This window comes from Suricata suricatta, chromosome 12 (assembly GCF_006229205.1).
Source record: "Suricata suricatta isolate VVHF042 chromosome 12, meerkat_22Aug2017_6uvM2_HiC, whole genome shotgun sequence".
Taxonomy (NCBI): Eukaryota; Metazoa; Chordata; class Mammalia; order Carnivora; family Herpestidae; genus Suricata; species Suricata suricatta.
In genome coordinates this window covers 75427635-75446103 of record NC_043711.1, presented here as the reverse complement: position 1 = coordinate 75446103, position 18469 = coordinate 75427635, and the positions used below count along the sequence as shown (strand labels likewise).

The following is an 18469-nucleotide window of genomic DNA, read 5'->3' as shown; positions in this document are numbered from 1 at the left end:
TTTCACGAATAAACAAAGCCACTGAACCTAACCAAAATTCCAAAAAATTTAGACTCTTTTTTCCCAATTAAAAACAAGCACCACCAGTAAGGACTTCTTTCTTACTTAATAATAAGATGTTGGGCCGCCTGGGTAGCTCAGTCGGTTGAGCGTCTGACTTCAGCTCATGTCATGATCTCACAGTTCATGGGTTCGAGCCCCACATCAGGCTCTGTGCTGACAGCTAGCGCAGAGCCTGGAGCCTGTTTCAGATTCTGTGTCTCCCTCTCTCTCTGACTCTCCTCTGCTCACACTGTCTCTCTGTCTCTCAAAAATAAATAAAAAACAGGAAAAAAAAATTTTTTTAATGATAAAAAGTTGCCTCTTTACAATTTTTCTGAACAGACTGCTTTTTTTTTTTAAGTTTATTTGTTTTGAGAGAGAGAACATGTGCATGTGCACAAGCAAGAGAGGGGCAGAGAGAGAAGGAGCGAGAATCCCAAGCGGCTCCACGCTGTCAGTGCAAAACCTGACATGGGGCTTAATCCTGCAAACCATGAGATCATGACCTTAGCGGAAACCAAGAGTCAGGCACTTTAACCAACTGAGCCACCCAGGTGCCCCTGAGCATCCTGCTCTTAAAGGCTCCACCTGTGGGGGTGAGGCTAACATTGCTACTCCTGGTTTCCTTTTCCATTTACTGATCTCTCACCCTTTAGGCTACTGGTGCCTGGCTCTCCTGAATAATGCCATGTGCTTCTTCATGGACTTTTGGCTGTCTAGTGAATCAGGGACCATACTACCTTGTCACCCTCCCTTACCTGTAACATTCTCTTTTTAGGCTTTACCCTAATAACTTAGTTTCCGTAGGCCTCAGACTCCAGACATTGCCTCAAACAGCTATCTCGTATTTCTCCACAGTTAAGTCCCCTGATCTGATTCGTTCTCATATCTGAGCATTACACCCAAGATAAATTACACATTAAACCTTTTCAATAAAAATACCATCTTGGTTTTGATTGTCTGAATCCTCATGTCGGACGGTGTTTACATGTACTTTTCCATCCAAGAGGAACTCTTCCATATTTCTGGTGTAACTTTTATATTTTTTTCTACTACTTCTCAAACTTGCCTTGCTGGTGATTCTGAATTAGTTCTAGGCTGTCAGTTTACTCCTGAACTCCTGAAAAAAGAGATCTCATTGTTAAATATACAGTATCTACATGAGATTACCAGTTTGTTTCTCTGAACTGAATGTGCTTTATTGGCTTTTATTAAAATTTTCAGATAAGAAGAATAGGTTCATTACTAGTGATTGGAATTACCTGCTGCTATTTCCATGGTCGATATCAAGATTCAGTTAAACACACTGAGATTGTGAATTATCTCTTATATTACTATCCTTTCTGTCTTTAGGGTCCCTGCTCTCCTGGAGTATGGACTATCTACTGTCTTGACCCGTGTACCCCCAGGGCGCATACATAGTACACAGTACACCCTCAGTAAATGCACTGCATTGATAGTAAAGTTGACCTTAGAAATCATCTCATGCATTGACTCTTCCATTTCAGGGTTGCCCTCTCTTGAGTTTTGAATGTTTGCACTTAATGTGGTCTTGAATCTATAAAACTACATTTTAACTCAGAAGCAAAAGCCGAAATAAGAAAAATCTAAACTGTGATACAGTTCATCATGGTTATCAAAGCACATAGCTATAAAAATTAAATCTTTATGGCCAACAGTTCACGTTAAGTTTTCTTAAAAATATACTAGGAATCACAGACTCTATTCAAAGCCACCTTCAAAGATGAAACATTGTTTTTTTTCTGTTTCAGCACAGTGACTCAGATCTTTATAAGTCTTCACATCTGAAGCCATGTAGCTCAGATTCAAATCCCAGATATTCCACTCAGTGGCTGTGTAACCTTTGGCAAGTCACTTACCTTATTAGACTTTGCTTCTGCATCTGTAAAATGGGAATAAGAATAGTCTCTAAATCAGAGGATTGTTAGACTAAACGGGGTGGTAGCATATGGTGATTAACTATAATTAGCTTAGATATTGTTAATAACATAGTCTAAAGCATTTTTGACAAGTATTTTATAAGAAACAAACTATTGCTTATTATGCTTACATTAATCATAGTACATTTCTTACTATTTATTACAGTCTGATTTGGATGACTCATTCCTATTTGTATGGCTTTCTCTTTCATGTAGGCTCTGATCCATTCAGGGAACAAAGTGAAGCTATGTTTTTAGTAACCCTATAAACTCGTTGCTGTAAGATTCTTGAGGGCAGGAATTACATCTGTTTTATTAACCACTATAAGTCTGCTGCCTAGCAGGTGGCCAATTTAGATATGATTACTCAATTCCTGATTAAATTACACCTTTTCTTCTTCTTCTTGCTATGAGATTATATCTGTGCCATTGTCAGCCACAGAGCTGGATTAGAGATGGCTAATTTTATCTCTGACTGGTGTTTTCAGACTTCTAGCTAAAATCCACCATTAAGAATGCATATGTCTTTCTTTGATGATGATGTGAAAATAAGAGGAAGCAGCAGAGAACTGGAAATAATAGGTGGATCCTTTCATAGCTAATCATTATAACTGCAAGTCCGCAGAACCATTCTAGTTCATTCCCACAGTATTTTTAAACATCTTTCATCTGCCAGGTGCTGCACTAGGAGCTGGGAACATATTTTTGTCCACTAAAGCCTAAACCTAGTATGTTTAGAATTTCTTTTTTTCATGAATCAAAAAGAATGTTCCAGGCATTTAAATCATAGTCTATGAACTTTGTATTCTTATGCTTTTCTCTTTTCAAATGTGGATGTTTCTTAAAAGTGGTAACTGTGTCCAAAAATATTTTTATCCTCACATAGTTCGTACCATAGTGAATTTCATAGTGGCTGTTCGAGCAATACATGTTGACATCTTTGCTACATGAGCCTATGGTTATTTCCACATTTTTCTTCTTATGAACGGGGACAAAAATTTCCATAGCCATACCACACTGGGTAACTATGTTTTTCTCCCTTCTCATTAAGCATGTTAGGAACTTACTCTGATGAATTTGGAAACCTAGATTTTGAGCGATCCCAGCACGGTTCTGGAATGAGCAACAGGTCAGCAGCAAAAAGATTTATTTCTGCTCTCAACAACATTGCTGAAAGGACTTACAATAATTTATTTCAGTATCAACAACTTCGGCAGATTGCCAAAGAGCTTAACATTCAGGTATGATAAGCCAAATACTTAATCTTTTTTATGACGATATTAGGAGGTCTTTATTACATATAGAACTTTTAAATATCAGAATATTTGGATGACTGAGAAAAACAGTATGGGAATTGCTCAAAACATTAAAAGTAGAACTACCATATGATCCAGCAATTGCACTGTGGCGTATTTACCCAAAGAATACAAAAACATTAATTCAAAGGGATATATGTACCACTGTGTTTATTGCAGCATTATTTACAATAGCCAAATCATGGAAACAGCCCAAGTGTCAATTGATAGATGAAGAGATAAAGAAGATGTGGTATATGTGTGTGTGTGTGACACAGAGAGAGAGAGACTGAGCATGAGTAGGGGAGGGGCAGAGAGAGAGGGAGACACAGAATCTGAAGCAGGCTCCTGGCTCTGAGCTGTCAGCACAGAGCATGACGCGGGGCTCCAATCCATGAACCAGGAGATCATGACCAGAGCCAGTTGGACACTTAACCAGCTGAACCACCCAGGCGCCCCAAAGAAACAGACTCTTAGCTATAGTGAACAAACAGACGGTTGTCAGAGGGGAGGTGGGTAAGGGAATGGGAGAAATCAGTGACGGGGATTAAGAGTACACTTTATCAGGGGCACCTGGCTGGCTCAGTTGGCGTGTGCTCCTCTTGATCTCAGGGTGGTAAGCTCCAGCCCCATGTTGGGTGCAGAGATAACTTTAAGAATAAAATCTTTGCTAGGGCACCTAGGATGGCTCACTCAGTTAAATACTGGACTCTTGATTTTGGCTCAGGTCATGGTCTCATGGTTTGTGGGTTTGAGCCCCACGTTGGACTCTGCACTGATGATGCAGAGCCTGGTTGAGATGCTCTTGCTCCCTCTCTCTCTGCCCCTCCCCTGCTCATTCTCTCTCTCTCTCTCTCTCTCTCTCTCTCTCTCAATAAATAACCTTAAATAAATAAAAACAAAATCTTTGGGAAAAAGTATCATGATGAACACTAAGTAATATATGGAATTGTTGAATCACTATTATTTGTCTGAAATTTTTTTTCAGACAAATAATAAGCTATAAGATTTATTTTCTTTAAGCTATGAAATGAGCTGCTCAGAGCTTTAAAAAAATAGAAACAGCAGTTTTAGGATTCCTGGGTGGCTCAGTCTGTTAAGCATCCACTTCTTGGTCTCAGTTCAGATCTTGATCTCAGTATTATGAGTTCAAGCCCCATGTTGGACCCCAGTCTGGACATGAAGCCTACCTAAAAACAAAAAACAAAAAAACCTAGCAGTTTTTATCTAAAATGAGTACCTGCCTCTTTTTTAGCATCTTGATAGTTGAGGGAAACATAACAAAACTCACTTTCCATGTTTTTCTGACAATCTTTTGTGGGCAAGTCATCTTAACATCTTTGAATCTCAGTTTCCTCATTTGTTAAATAGACATGATCCCAGGGGCACCCGGGTGGCTCAATTGGTTAAGCCTCCAACTTCAGGTTAGGTCATGATCTCGCGGTTTGTGAGTTCAAACCCTGCGTTGGGCTCTGTGCTGATACCTCGGAGCCTGGAACCTGCTTCAGATTTTGTGTCTCCCTCTCTCTCTGCCCCTCCTCCACTTGTGCGTGCACTCTCTCTCTCTTTCTCTCTCTCAAAAATAAACATTAAAATTTTTTTTAAAAAATAGGCATTATTCCATCTGCTCTGCTACTTAAAAGTTTTAGTGAAAATGTATGTAATATGACTTTAAACATGTAAGACAGTTTATATGGAAAACTGCCCACTTAATTTCAAAATTGAAGCTAGTCTAATTTTTGTTTTGAAGCTAATCTAAAATAAGTACAAAAAATATTCTGGACACTGGAGTTTTTGTTTTTGATTAGCTTGGCGAATCAGAGTAGAATCTCACAATAGAATCGAAAGCTCATATGTAAGCAGTTTTCTCTAGGAGGAAGTACAAATAAATTGATTTGCCCAAGACACTTGAGAATTGCTTGTTACAGTTTGAGAGATTCATTTTATAAATCATAATTTTGCATAATTTAATGGGCTGCTTTTTTATGTTTTATTCCAGGTTGTTGATTTTGAAAATTTTATTGGATCACTGAATGACCAAGGTTACCTCTTGAAAAAAGGCCCAAAGGTTTACCAACTTCAAACTATGTGAAAGGACTACCACAGGATCTCCTGAGATTATTAGCAGTTTAAAACTATCTCAATAATAAAGAATATGTAAAAATGTGTGTATATATATATATAAATATATATATAGTTGTCTGGAAGATGATGTCCTAAAATTAATGTAATAGGAAAAAAAGTTATAAAGCCATGTTTTATTTTTTACAGCTTCTCTGAAAGATGAAAAATAAATTGTTTATATTTTTAAATGATGTGATTATATATATTATATATAGTATTTTTGACCTCTTTTATTCTTGTGAATATTTAATCTTTTTTTTATATTAAATGTCCATCTGGGTAAGCATTTGCTAAGTTACATCTTAATGTTTAAATAGTTCTGACACAAAAGATATCGTTCAGAAATAAATTGAAACCAACTTTCAATTCAAAAAAGTTTGGAAATATTTATATTGACACATTTAACTTAACATCTTAGCTACTGAAAAAAATTTTTATTACCAAGGTTAAGTATATACTTGTGGGTTTTTTTTTAAATGTTTATTTTTGAGAGAGAGAGAGAGTACCAGCTGGGGAGGGACAGAGAGAAAAGGGGACAGAGGATCCCAAGTGAACTCCATGTTGATAGTAGCGAGCCTGACGTGGGACTTAAACTCACAAATCTTGAGATCATGACCTGAGCCAAAGTTGGATGCTCAACCAACTGAGCCACCCAGGCGCCCCAAATATGCACCAGTTTTAAGTCAATAGCTGTGTAAGTCTTACAGTAAAACTAAGCAGCCTCAACTCATTATGCAGAGGGTGAAAATGCTGTTCTCCTATTCAGTGTACATATATAAATACACATACACAGTTTTCTGTTTCTTTCTAATTTAGTTGTATGTCATGATTTTTAGTTAAATCTATATTTAGCTTTCACATTATTAGGACTATTGAATATTACCCATTTCCTTTCTTGTATGGGACTCTTTTTCTTAGAGTTAATTTGTTATTCAACTACTTAGCTTTTTATGTATTGACCATTAATTTGGCCCCAAGGCTCCACTGCAAGTCTAAGTGTCCACTCAGAACATGCAATCAAATTAAGTAGTCTACTTCAACGTCTTGAAAACGTCTCTCCTGGATTTCTTTAGTTTGAACTACACAGCTGTCATCTCGGGACTTCTTATTTTCTCTCCCATTTCCTGGCTTTTATATCTTCCTCTTTCTTGTTTTACTCCCTCCTTTTAGTAGAACTGATCTTCTAGTAGCTTCCTGAGAAAGAGTTCAGAAGGCAAATTCCACCCTTACCTCTGGATTAGGCATAAAATTTTAGTTTCTAAAAACTAAACTTAGATGTTGCTGTTTAGAAATCCAAGGCCATTACGATTTTTATTCTGAGCATGTGGCCTTTTTCTTCTATGTGACCTTTGTTTTCTTCTTGAGAAGATGCTTGGATCTTCCCTTTTCCCAGGTATTCTGAAATTGTATTATGTTTAATAACTATCCTGGTGGTCTCTCATGCCAAAAATCTTGGTGTTACCTTTACCTCTTTTTTTCTCTTATCCCTGTATCACTCCAGCAACAGGTTTGCTCAGCACCTTTGATTGGTTTGAGTTCTACTATTCTGGATCGAGCCACCCTCTCTCGTCCTGCTTTGTAAGGACAAAGACTTTGCTGCTGCCCCAGCAAGTGGAACATATTTTTGACACATACCCCCCTGAGGTTGGATACACAGACAGTGGGTGATTGTACCACTTATAAATGAGGACACAGGACTTAACCAAAGTAGTTGTAAGCAACTTGATGTAAGAATATGAAAAATAGCAAAAGAATAAAAAGGATTTCTCGTAACAAGATGGAGGCATTCTCCTCTTTCTCTCCTATGAAGTTGCTTAAAACCAATAAGGAAACTGAGATACAAATACATAGTCCATCTTCTGTGAACTGGGAAGCAACTGAAACCCTAAACCCCAGCGTACTAGGAAAAGATGCCAAAAACTGTCAGGATGACCCACGTAGCCTTACAGGGGGGAAGAGGCTGAGATGATTGATGCCTGTTTGTGAATATTTTAGAAGAAACCAACAAAGTGTATTTCTTAAAGTATACTTTAAGAAATTTATTTTTAAATTTATTTTTGAGAGACAGAGCACACGCAGGGGAGGAGCAGAGAGAGAGACACACGGAATCTGAAGAAGCTCCAGACTCAACTGTCAGCACAGAGCCCAACACGGGTCTCAAACTCACAAACCGTGAGATCATGACCTGAGCCAAAGTCAGATGCTTAACCGACTAAGCCACCCAGGTGCCCCTGAATTTCATAAAAATGTCATGTTGAGAGTAGTAAATATTATTAATTTTTTAAAAAAACATTTAATAATAATAGGTAGTCAGATTTGGTTCATTTGGCTATGATTTACAGCATCTTCACTGCAAATAGTAAAAAACTGACTGACTTGATTAGGAAAATTAGGGTTTTTAAAAAGAATTTTGGTTAGCTCACAGCATTATTGGAAGACTGGCAAACCAAATGGTTAAGCTTCAAGGAGCAATTTCTAAAACCATGCCTTAGAAGTGGCCTGAAGAAGCAGCCACCCTACTGCCGCACAAGGCACTAGAGGAAATTTCTGCGCCTCCCTGGCCCGCTGATGCCACTTCTGTACCAGGGACACAGGGAAATGACCACCCCTGTAGAAAAGTGGAAGAATGTGGCCCACCCCCAACACATGCCAAAGAGCCACAAAGAGTTATTCATGGGGTCTCCTTAAATTGCTGAATTCAAAATATAAATCTCCTTCAGAAACACCTGATTGATGAAGGGTGGGTTCTATGCCTCTTTAACATGAGCGCTAGGGAGTGTTTTGGGTTCTGCTGCAGTGAGGCAAGACCAATAAAGCCAAACTTTCTCATGTGTCATGAGACTATTCAAATGTACCATACTCTGGTTTCTCTTCAGATCGTATAAATCTTTCGCCTTTTACAAATGTACCAGGCTGCCCGACCAATATCATTCATGTATATAAAGCCAACAAACACTTCCTAACATACAAGAACTCAGCATGAACCATTCTCGAAGAATCTACTAAAATGTGACTTATAGCAAACTAGATGAACAGGGGGAAAACTGGGGCAATGTACATTGATTATTTAACTGTAAGATAAAAACTAAGATAAATATGGGGATAATTGCCACAGAATAGAATGTAAATATTAAGTCCTGATTTTGAAAAAAAGGAGGGAAAAAGTAGATAGTGTAAGTATAAGAACTTCGTCTTTAAAGGCTGGGGTGGAAGCTTAAGAGGTATTTAATGCTGATAAATCTATTGATAGTATTAAAAGTATATTTCACCAAAGTGAAATCAGATAACAGCAAACAAAATAGAATGGCAGATGAGAGAGAAGGAAAAGGATATGTACTACATAAATAGTATGTTCATACCATACGTATATAGTATAAATATACTAAAGGATATATACTATATAAATAGTATGTTCATGCATCATATATATAGTATAAACATACTACATTATGTTGAAAGAGTAAAATAATAGGTACTATTTGAAAATTCAAAGGTTATTACTATTATATAAAATTACAGGGAAAAGGATAATAAATTATCAGAAGGAACTCTTCTTGATTTCTTACATATTGTGTTGTCCATTTGGCATCCATTAATCACAAGGCCAACCTAGCAGCCAAAGTGGTTCACATCTCTTCTGCAATCCCAGGTTTTGCAAGTAACAAACCCTCAAACCACAAACCCCAACATCTGTGTTTCACTTCCTGCCCAGTAGGGAACATCCCTACCTAAAATCTTCCCACGACTACAGCAATAAAGACCTAGGGTTTCCCCCTCACTTCTGCCTTCCGACCAACCCGGGTGCTTCCCCACGTGGCCCTTTGTGGCATGGTATTCCCCCTTCTCTTGGTAAATGTAATTAATGCTTTCAAAGGCAATTGTCTCATGTCTGTCAACATACCAAGTCCGATTAAAACAAATCCCAGGTACAAATTTTAGAACAGAAACACAAAAACAGCAAGAAAACATTACATCATGAAAAGTTTTAAAAATAAGAGTCCAACATATTCATGACAAAAGTCAACCTAAATCTAAGTATGTCATAATAATAAATGCAAATGGGCTCAACTCACTTACTGGAACAAAAAGACTTTCCGATGGGTTCACAAACTCTTACATGCAAGGTACACCTAAAACAAATGTCACATGTTGCGTGCGAGCTGACGCTAATCCCGGGAAACTCAGAGGACCACTGTAGATTATAGCTGGGTGGGTAGGGGGGTGTGGAGCTCTGGGGGGCAGCCACTAAACAGAACGATGCCTTTTACATTTGCCCTATGCTCACACTCTCACCTGATTTCCCACCTGAATTCCTCACTCACTCTGCTTCAGCCCCACTTTGTCTCTTTACTGGTTCTAGAACATGCCAGGTACATTTCTTGTCTTTAGGCCTTTGCACATGCTGTTTCTGCCATCCAATTTGCTTTTCCACCAGAGCGCCACATGGCTCATCTTCCCAACTCCTTTGAGCAATTACTCAAATGTCAGTTTCTTAGCGACATCTTTCCTGAACAATGTTTAAAACTGCACTCCCCTCACCCTAATTTCCTTCTCTGCCTTGTAGCAATCAACACAAAATAATATACTATGGAATTTATTCATCTTTTTTTTATGTCTATTTCCTTAGTCCCCGCTAGATTGTAAACTCCACGGGGATAGGAACTTTTTACTACTATCTTCACTGTTAAGTCCCCTATTCCTATAACAGAACCTGGCATGTGAAAGGCACACAGTAAATATTTTCTGAGTGGAAGTCGGTCTGGGGAAGAGACATGTGAATGTGACATCTCAGAATGTGCTCTGAGTATGAGAATATTTGTGTCCACCTGAATGCTCACTATAGTAACTTTGCAATCAAATGGATGTCACCTACTCCATGAAGTCAGCTAGTCTCTCTCTCTAGCCACCCCAGTCCTTGCTCAATGAGTTCATGAACAAAGTGACCATGAGGCCAAGGTTGGCAGTTTGGCTTGCTCTCACCAAGTGTGAACTTCCCCTCACCAAGGCTGACATAGACTCTCACCATTGCTGAGCATCTAATTTGCCAGCGGAGCCACCTCTCCTGAAACAACACACTACTGTACTTCAGGGGCACTAGCTTGTTGCTTGCTGACAGACCAATTTATGCTGGGCCCCGAGGGGGCAGCAATTTGTTTTCACTGGAGGTGAGAAGGAAGCTTATTTTGGATATCTGTCCTTCCTGCCTTGTTTCTGTCGGCAATGCCATATGTGAATTTATTCAACTTAATTCACCTTCATGATACCCCACGTAATAGTACTTCTCATGAAGGAGTTTTACAACTGAAGAAAGGCAATGGGTCGAAGTTCATATGCTGTCCTTAGTATGTACCCCATTAACCAAAAGCCTCTGGCCTTAGGGAACATTAGAATGAACAATGTTTCAGTTATGGTGCCAGCTAGGTGGCAATACCTTGAAGGTCTGGAATACCATCCTCTATGGTCCTTCCCGAGCTAGAGACCACTTTATGATTCTGTTTCTCCCGTAGCCAGAATACACAGCCCTGGGAAAGAAGGTGTGAGAGTTATATCTTATCACTGTTAGTAAAGCCCAATTTTTACTAGCGAGAGGTCTTCCAAAGGAGGCATACTTTTTTTTTAATGTTTATTTATTTTTTGAGAGAGAGAGAGAGAGAGAGAGAGAGCACAAGCAGGAGAGGGTCAGAGAGAGACGGAGACACAGAATCTAAAGCAGGCTCCAGACTCTGAGCCTTGAGCACAGAGCTTGATGTGGGCTCGAACTCACAGACTGGGAAATCATGACCTGAGACGAAGTCAGATGTTTAACCAACTGAGCCACCCAGATGCTCCCAAAGGAGACATACTTCTATAAGAGGACACAGCAATGGCTCCACTGACCTGGAGGCTGAGACGGCCACCTGAACATTCTGGGCTGTTACACCTGTGAAGTAGAAGTCAGAGGGTTTGCACTCGATAATGAGGGGAAACTGCGTCACTCCAACAAATGGGGGCATGGAGGACATTTCTGAAACTTAAGAGAATCTTCCTATGTTCACGTCCACCAGTAAAAGGTCATGGAAGGCTACAGGTGGGATTCTCTAAAGGCTCAGACTCCTCAGGAATGAAGATTTGAGTCACTCTACAAGGTAAAGTATCCAGACCAGCTGAGATGCTGGCTGAGCAAAAAGGGAGTGAGGAATGGGAATGGAGGAAGATAGTTCTAAACATTAACTAGAGCCTCATGACCAGTTGGGGAAAGGCCTGCACATTAACCAATTTGCCTTCTCTCCCTCTTATTTCTCTAGTGGTTTAAATGGACTGGTGATAATCAACTTGATCATTTAGTCTTTGGGACAAAGGTTGTCAAGGTGAGAAGGTAGCGGAAACAGAAAAGGACTAAGCACCACGCCATCAGTGATGAGCCCTTATAAATAACACTCCTTTTATAAAGGAGGGAAATCTGGTTCTTGCATTAATGTGTTATACTATTGTTATACAAAGTCTATGAATGGGTAGAGTTTTGAACATGCATATTGCGTAGCCAAAGAGGTGAAGGTCATGAATACAGTGATTTGATACCCAGCCTTCATTCCACCCTCCTAGTGTGCCTTCCTATCATGCAGAGACGAGAAAGCAACGAAACGACATTTCCCGAATCCCTTTTGCAGTTAGAGTTCTGAGTGTGAGTAGGATTGCACTGACTCGATGTCCTGTGTGAGAGCAGGAAGGTGGAAGTGAAAAGAGAGCCATCTATCTCTGGCTTTCTATTTTCCGGTGGCATGTGTAATCCGGGAGACATTTAATTTCTCTGCACAATTCTAGCGGTCTTTAAGAAGCAGCTGTGGTGTGATGGCAGCCGCCGCGATTCTCCACCTTTCTCACTGTCGTGGGGGTAAGCACTCCCATGGCTAGCCAGATCTGCAACTTTTCTCTGGGAGTCAGTTCTGGAGACCCAGCATGGGGTGCCCACGCCTCCAGCCCTTGCAACAATAAGACAAGCACCCAATTCCATTTTGGAATCCTTTATACTGTGGCTAGAGTGGTTTGTGTTTCCTGCAACTCAACCCTCACTGATACACCCTTATCCAAAGCGTTCCGCCCAGATTATGCACTATACTTAAAGTTATGAGGTAATATTAATTCACCAAAATTGCATGCTGGTTTTATTTAAAGTGATGGAGGTAACCGTCAGAAGAACTAAAAACAGAAAAGCCATATCAGGTTTGCTGTGGTGAGTGAGCCTGGGGATGGAAAGGTAAGGCATACCTATTGGTTTTCATCATTGGCTTTTCTACACAGTGGAATTAGTTACCAGATTAGTCACAACTTCGATAAAAACAAATGGAAAGGTTTAAAAATTGAGTGAGGTTTTCACATTTAAACAAACTATTCTTAGTACACTGACTTGTAAAGTCATTGAATAATTCATTGAGACTACAGGACCTCTGTGTTTGCATCCATAAATGAATAATAATTTCAACAGGCTTCCTCTAGACATCTCCAAAACACTGGAGAGCCTCAAACCTTCTCTTTCCTAAAGACTGTATATCATCTTTACTATTAAAAATGGCTCTCCTTCTAAGTCCTGAGAAGCACCTTCGAACACCGTGTTCACGTGTTTGGTAGGCAGAGTAATTACTGACCCCACCCCCCAAGATAGCCATATCTCAGTCCCCAGAACCTGTGACTATGGTAAGTTACACAGCAAAGGAAAATTAAGGTTGCTCGTCAGCTGACCCCAAAATTGGGAGGTCATCTTAGATTCTCTAGGCAGGCCTGATACAATCACAGGGGACCTTAAAAGTGGCCGAGGGAGAGCATCAGGCAGAAGATCTGACTGCAGAAGAAAGGCACAGACACAATACTGTTGGCTTTTTGATGGAGGAAAGGGGGCATCAGACAAGGAATATGGGTGAGCTCTAGAATCTGGGAAAGGCAAGGAAACAACCTCTAGACAGTAACACATCCCTGCCAATGCCTTGTTTAAAGCCCAGAGAGGCCCATGTCAGACTCTTGACCTACAGAGCTGTAAGGTAATAAATGTGTGTGAAGGCTCTAAGTTTGTTGCAATGTGTTGCATGAGCAACAGCACACCAATACAACATCTTATAAATGGTATTCCTTTTTAAAAAAATCTTAATGTTTTTATTTTTATTCTTGAGCGAGGGAAAGAGACAGAGTATGAGCAGGGGAGGGACAGAGAGAGAGGGAGACACAGAATCTGAAGCAGGCTCCAGGCTCTGAGTGGTCAGCACAGAGCCTGATGCAGGGCTCGAACCCAGAAACCAGGAGATCATGATCTGAGCTGAAGTCGGATGCCTAACCAACTGAGCCACCCAGGCGCCCCTCTTAGAAATGGTATTCTAACAGTAGGAGCTGAAATCTGGTCATGACACTGAAAACCAGTTGGGGAAAAAAAAGCAAGTCATGTTGGTCTGTTGTCTCCTGCTCTCTGAATTTTGGTGAATCTCTTAGTGAAAAAGACTTTCAGCTAAAATTTCAGTTGTGGAAGTTTTCAACATTTTGTTATTGACATCTCCCCTATGAGATCATAAAATGTTTTGGGTGTTCTTTTTGTTTTTTGGCTGTTAATTCTGCACCATCAGAATCCATCCAACTAAATAGCAGCCGGACATGAGAGGTTCTTAATAAGAGACTAGACACCTTTCTGGTAGTTCTTGGAGAAAAGTCACATACCTTCACCAAGGCCAAGAACAAAGAGGGAATATCTGGGTTGCTAAATTAATACCTTTAAAAAACATACACACACACACACACATCTTCTTTATCCATTTATCAGTTGATGAACATTTGGGCTCTTTCCATAATTTGGCTACCATCCATAGTACTACTATAAACATTGGGGTGCATGTGCCCATTTGAATCAGTATTTTTGTTAAAATGTTAATTTTTGAGAGAGAGAGAGAGAGAGACGGGAATAGAGGATCCGAAGCAGGGTCCATGCTGACAGTACAGAGTCTGACGTGGGCTCCACCTTACAAAACACATGATCACGACCTTCCTTTTTTGTTGATAATGCCTGCCCCTGCGAGCATTTTTATTTGCTTTATAGGTTCCTACAATGGACCCCATAAAAATTCTTAGTACTTTTGTGGGAAGGAATGATGAAAAATTGGCACTAGAAGTTGACAAAAAATAGTTTAGATCTCTCAATAATTTAGAGAGTAATCTAAATGATAGAGTTCAGGTAGAGCTAATCTCTCAATTTCTGAGAGGTTGGCCTTACCACTAATTCCTCTCTTGTGAACGGTGTGTTTTAAATCTAAATTCAATCATGTTATTCCTATTTAAGGCTGTTGGTGTATTTATTACAATGATTTAGACCTGTACCTTATTTGGGTTACCAGTTACCTCTGGCTTTAGTGTCAATAATTACGGCTCACTCATACAAGGTTTAACTTGATTCATAGAGAATTTGATTTTTCTGGTTTGCTTTAATTTCCAATCACTATAATTTATATAAGATCCATTTGCAAAGCTACTTCTTTGCATTATCATTATTTTCTTCTGGTCCCAAGAAACAGAAAGTGGCTTAAGTTTAGTGTGTCCCAGGCTGAAAAACTTAATATGACAAACCTATGACTTAAGGGGAGAGCAAACATATTTCTAGTGCATCAGTTTATCAGAAAATATTAATAGATTTGGGATAGATTTTTTTTCAAAAAGCTTATGTTTCAAATAGAAGTGACAAGTGAGAAAGAATGATTGGGTAGCAGAATTTTCAAAAGCCCAAACATAGGCTTCCAAAAATTTTTAGCAAAGAAGTAGTATGTGTTAATATTTAGGAGAGCCAGACCTTCAGTGCTTTGCAACTTACCAAGGAAAGCATAAAAGTGGCAAGTTACTACTACCTCTAGGGGCAGGATCTTTAGTTTTACAACTGTCTCAGGAAAATATCAATTAAGGGATAAGGAGCCAAACACAGTACAACTGTGATTGCACAATAGCTACTAATGGTTGTTAATAGCATTTATGTTTTCAAAGAACTAAAGTACACTATCAAGTGGCTAAATTATCCAAGGTTAATTATTTATAATCTTTTTTTCTTTTCATATTCTTTTGTTCTTTTACTGTCAACACTTACATGACTGACTAGAGATGTTGGGATAAAATACCTGACTAGCATATTTTGCTTTTTTACAAAATAATTCTAATAAAGAGAGTAGAGAGATAAAAATGTGAAATTAATTTCAAGCATGAGACTTAGTGTTTACATCTGGATTTTTATTTGGATATTTGTTACAGACCTGGATATTTGTTACTTTTTAAATTATTTTTTCCCAATTTTGGGAAAAGGCTCAGTGACAGAGATCCCCAATCCCCTCAGACATTTGAGCTGCCCACTTAATCCTTTTGAGTCTGGCGCCGTAGACCACTCGGCCATCCTGATACCTCTTTTGAATAGAAATTAACTATTAATAGAATTATAAAACAGAAAATGAACTTATTACAAACCAAATACTAACTGTAGAATTTTTAGGTTTCCTTTGCCCTCTCCCTACCTCTAAACTATATTAGGAAATATGTTACACTCTTTATTTACCGTATGTTTTCATAGGTTTCTGCATTTTTTCCATCATTCATCCCAGATTAACCTGTTCACTTATTGACACCTGTCATGTTCTAGAAAATGAAATCAGAGATCAATATCTGGGATATTCTCTTGTCTTAAAATGTTAGGGAGGGGCGCCTGGGTGGCTCAGTCAGTTGAGCGTCTGACTCTTGATTTCAGCTCAGGTCATGATCCCATAGTTATGGGAGGGAGCCCTGAGTTGGGCTCTTTGATGAGCATGAAGCCTGCTTAAGATTTTCTCCTTCTCCCCTTTTCCACCACTCATGAGTTCACTCTGTCTCCAAAAAAAAAAAAAAAAAATGTTAGGAAGAGGAATTGCTATTACTTTTTATTTATTTGCTGTTTTGTTCAAAGATGTTTTTTAAAAGGAATCTCTATACCCAACATGGGTCTCAAACTCAGAACTGTAAGAAAAAGAGTTATAGCCTCCACTGACTGAGCCAGCTAGGCACCCCTACTTTTTAGTCCTGTGTACTGAGCTGTAATTGTCAAATGACAAATTAGGCCAAAATGGCAGACACTCTACTGTTCTACTTTATGATGACGTAGCAGTGATATCAACAGTCCATAGTAAAGTTGGCTTTCTTAAAAAAAGGGGGAGGGGGATATAGTAGTTTAGTATATTAAAATTTTTTCCAGCTTTATTGAGCTACAATTGACATATAACATTTCATACATTTAACATGATGATTTGAAACCGTATGTATCAGGAAATGATTATTACAATAAGAAAAAAGCAAGACCATGCCCTTACTGCCAACTATTACAGGCAGATGCAGCAGGTACACTTACTTTGTGAAGCAGAGAGAACAATTCCAAGAAACAATGAGACACCATCTTAAATTAGAAAAAGTGGAGGGGCGCCTGGATGGCTCAGTTGGTTAAGCATCTGACTTCGGCTCAGGTCATGACCTCACAGTTTGTGGATTCAAGCCGAGCTTCAGGCTCTGTGCTGACAGCTCAGAGCCTGGAGCCTGTCTTCAGATCCTGTGACTCCTCTCTCTGACCCTCCTCTGCTCACGCTGTCTCTCTCTCTCCCTCTCAAAAATAAATAAAAACATTTAAAGAAATTAGGAAAAAGTAGAAAGAGTGAATAAAGGCAATTCTGTGACCAGAAAGACAGGAGAGGCTGAAATACTGCCTACTCGTGATTGACAAGATTCTCTAATGTCTATGTATGAGAATTGTAGGTATTTGATTCCAATATGACCATTTTTTCTAAAAAATTATTTTCACATTGCTAGTATAGTTTGATTTTTCTCTCAATATCTGTATTTCAACCTGTGTATAAGAAATTAAGGATTTCTTTCGATAAATACTCAAATCTACAATGATTTTCAAATTCAGCTGGTCTTTTCCTTTCCTAATTGCCTGAAGTTAGAGTTTAAGATCAACTTTAATGTGGGTCTGTCATCACAGACAAAATGGGGTGGGGAGGACGGTGGCAAGGTGGTCAGAACCATTCAAATCCAAGTTGACACAGAACTCAGTAAGAAAATAGTTCTTCAGCATTGCAATATTAAAAACTGATGGATAATACTAATCAGTTAACGATGAACTGATTCTTAATTATTTTTGGATATTCCTCTAATAAGCAAGTTTCTTAATTTCTCTAAGCTTAAATCTCCTTATCTGTAAAAGTAAGGTAATGATGGAACCTATTCTCGAGTTGCTGGGAGGGCTAAACAGTAGAATGCACTAAAGCTTAGCTGTAGTAAACACTTTCCTGGTAAACAATTAGTAACTGCCACTACTGACACTTTCTAATGCGCATATCTTTGGCCTATGAGACGTTCAGAAAAGGGAAAAGAGCCGGGAGCTTGTTTTAATGACTTCTGCACCAGACGCTCCACTAATATTTAAAACCCCCACGGGAGCGCCCCCGCAGCGTCGCACACACCTCGGAGGGGGCCCTTCTGCAGGCCACCGGGCTCGGAGAGTTTCAAGCCCGGGCACACGATGGCTCCTGTGCACTCCAGCCACATTGGCCAAGCCGTCACTCCGCCCTGCCCGTTCCCGTCTCCCCACCCCGCGGACCTCAGTTCCCGACCCGGGGCTGAGAGTCGCCAGCACCGCCCACCGGCAGGTACCCGAAAGCCCATGGTGTCTAACCGCACTCGCCTTCCGTTGCCGCCGGGGGCGCTGGGAAGCCCAGGAGCGGCGGTGTCGCAAAAGCGTCGCGAAGGCGTCCGTCCTTGGCGGCTCCTGGCCACCTGTATAAGCGGAGCGTGCTGGGATTTGAAAACTGCTATGGAGACAGCTGAGCTTCTCCGACATTGCGGGGACTCCATGGAGAGGCGGCTTGCCAGTGCCCCAGGCTGCTGAGTTCTCGCCGCCTGTGTCCCCACGGCGCGGCCGAAGGGCCATGCTGGCTTCGCGCGTGGCACGCGGCTCGTGGGGGGCCCTTCGCAGCCCCCCATGGGCGCTGGGGGCGCGGCCGGGCAAGGGGCGCACCCGCGGGTCCCTGCTGCGCTCCGTGCCCGGCTGCCTAGGCT

General features: G+C 40.1%; 1 protein-coding gene and 1 long non-coding RNA gene across 5 annotated transcripts in view; one reads left to right on the top strand and one right to left on the bottom strand.

Annotated features, from left to right (window-relative positions):
• The window catches only part of MCM8 (minichromosome maintenance 8 homologous recombination repair factor), a 48621-nt gene extending 43070 nt beyond the window's left edge, over positions 1 to 5551 (top strand). For all 3 annotated transcript variants that reach the window (XM_029916948.1, XM_029916946.1, XM_029916947.1), the window contains exons 18-19: positions 3034 to 3223; positions 5277 to 5551. In XM_029916948.1, the coding sequence (XP_029772808.1) occupies positions 3034 to 3223; positions 5277 to 5369 (283 nt within the window). In that variant the 3' untranslated portion in view covers positions 5370 to 5551. The remainder of the gene's footprint in view (positions 1 to 3033; positions 3224 to 5276) is intronic.
• Positions 1110 to 11331, bottom strand: LOC115273727. 2 transcript variants are annotated; one of them, XR_003900919.1, is made up of 3 exons: positions 11279 to 11331; positions 1923 to 1945; positions 1110 to 1162 (listed from the first exon to the last, which is right to left on the bottom strand). It is a non-coding gene; the product is annotated as an uncharacterized LOC115273727 (long non-coding RNA). The 2 variants fall into 2 exon arrangements; XR_003900918.1 differs by lacking the exon at positions 11279 to 11331 and adding an exon at positions 10833 to 10919 and having other exon boundaries at positions 1117 to 1162.
• Positions 11332 to 18469: the final 7138 nt, after the last annotated feature.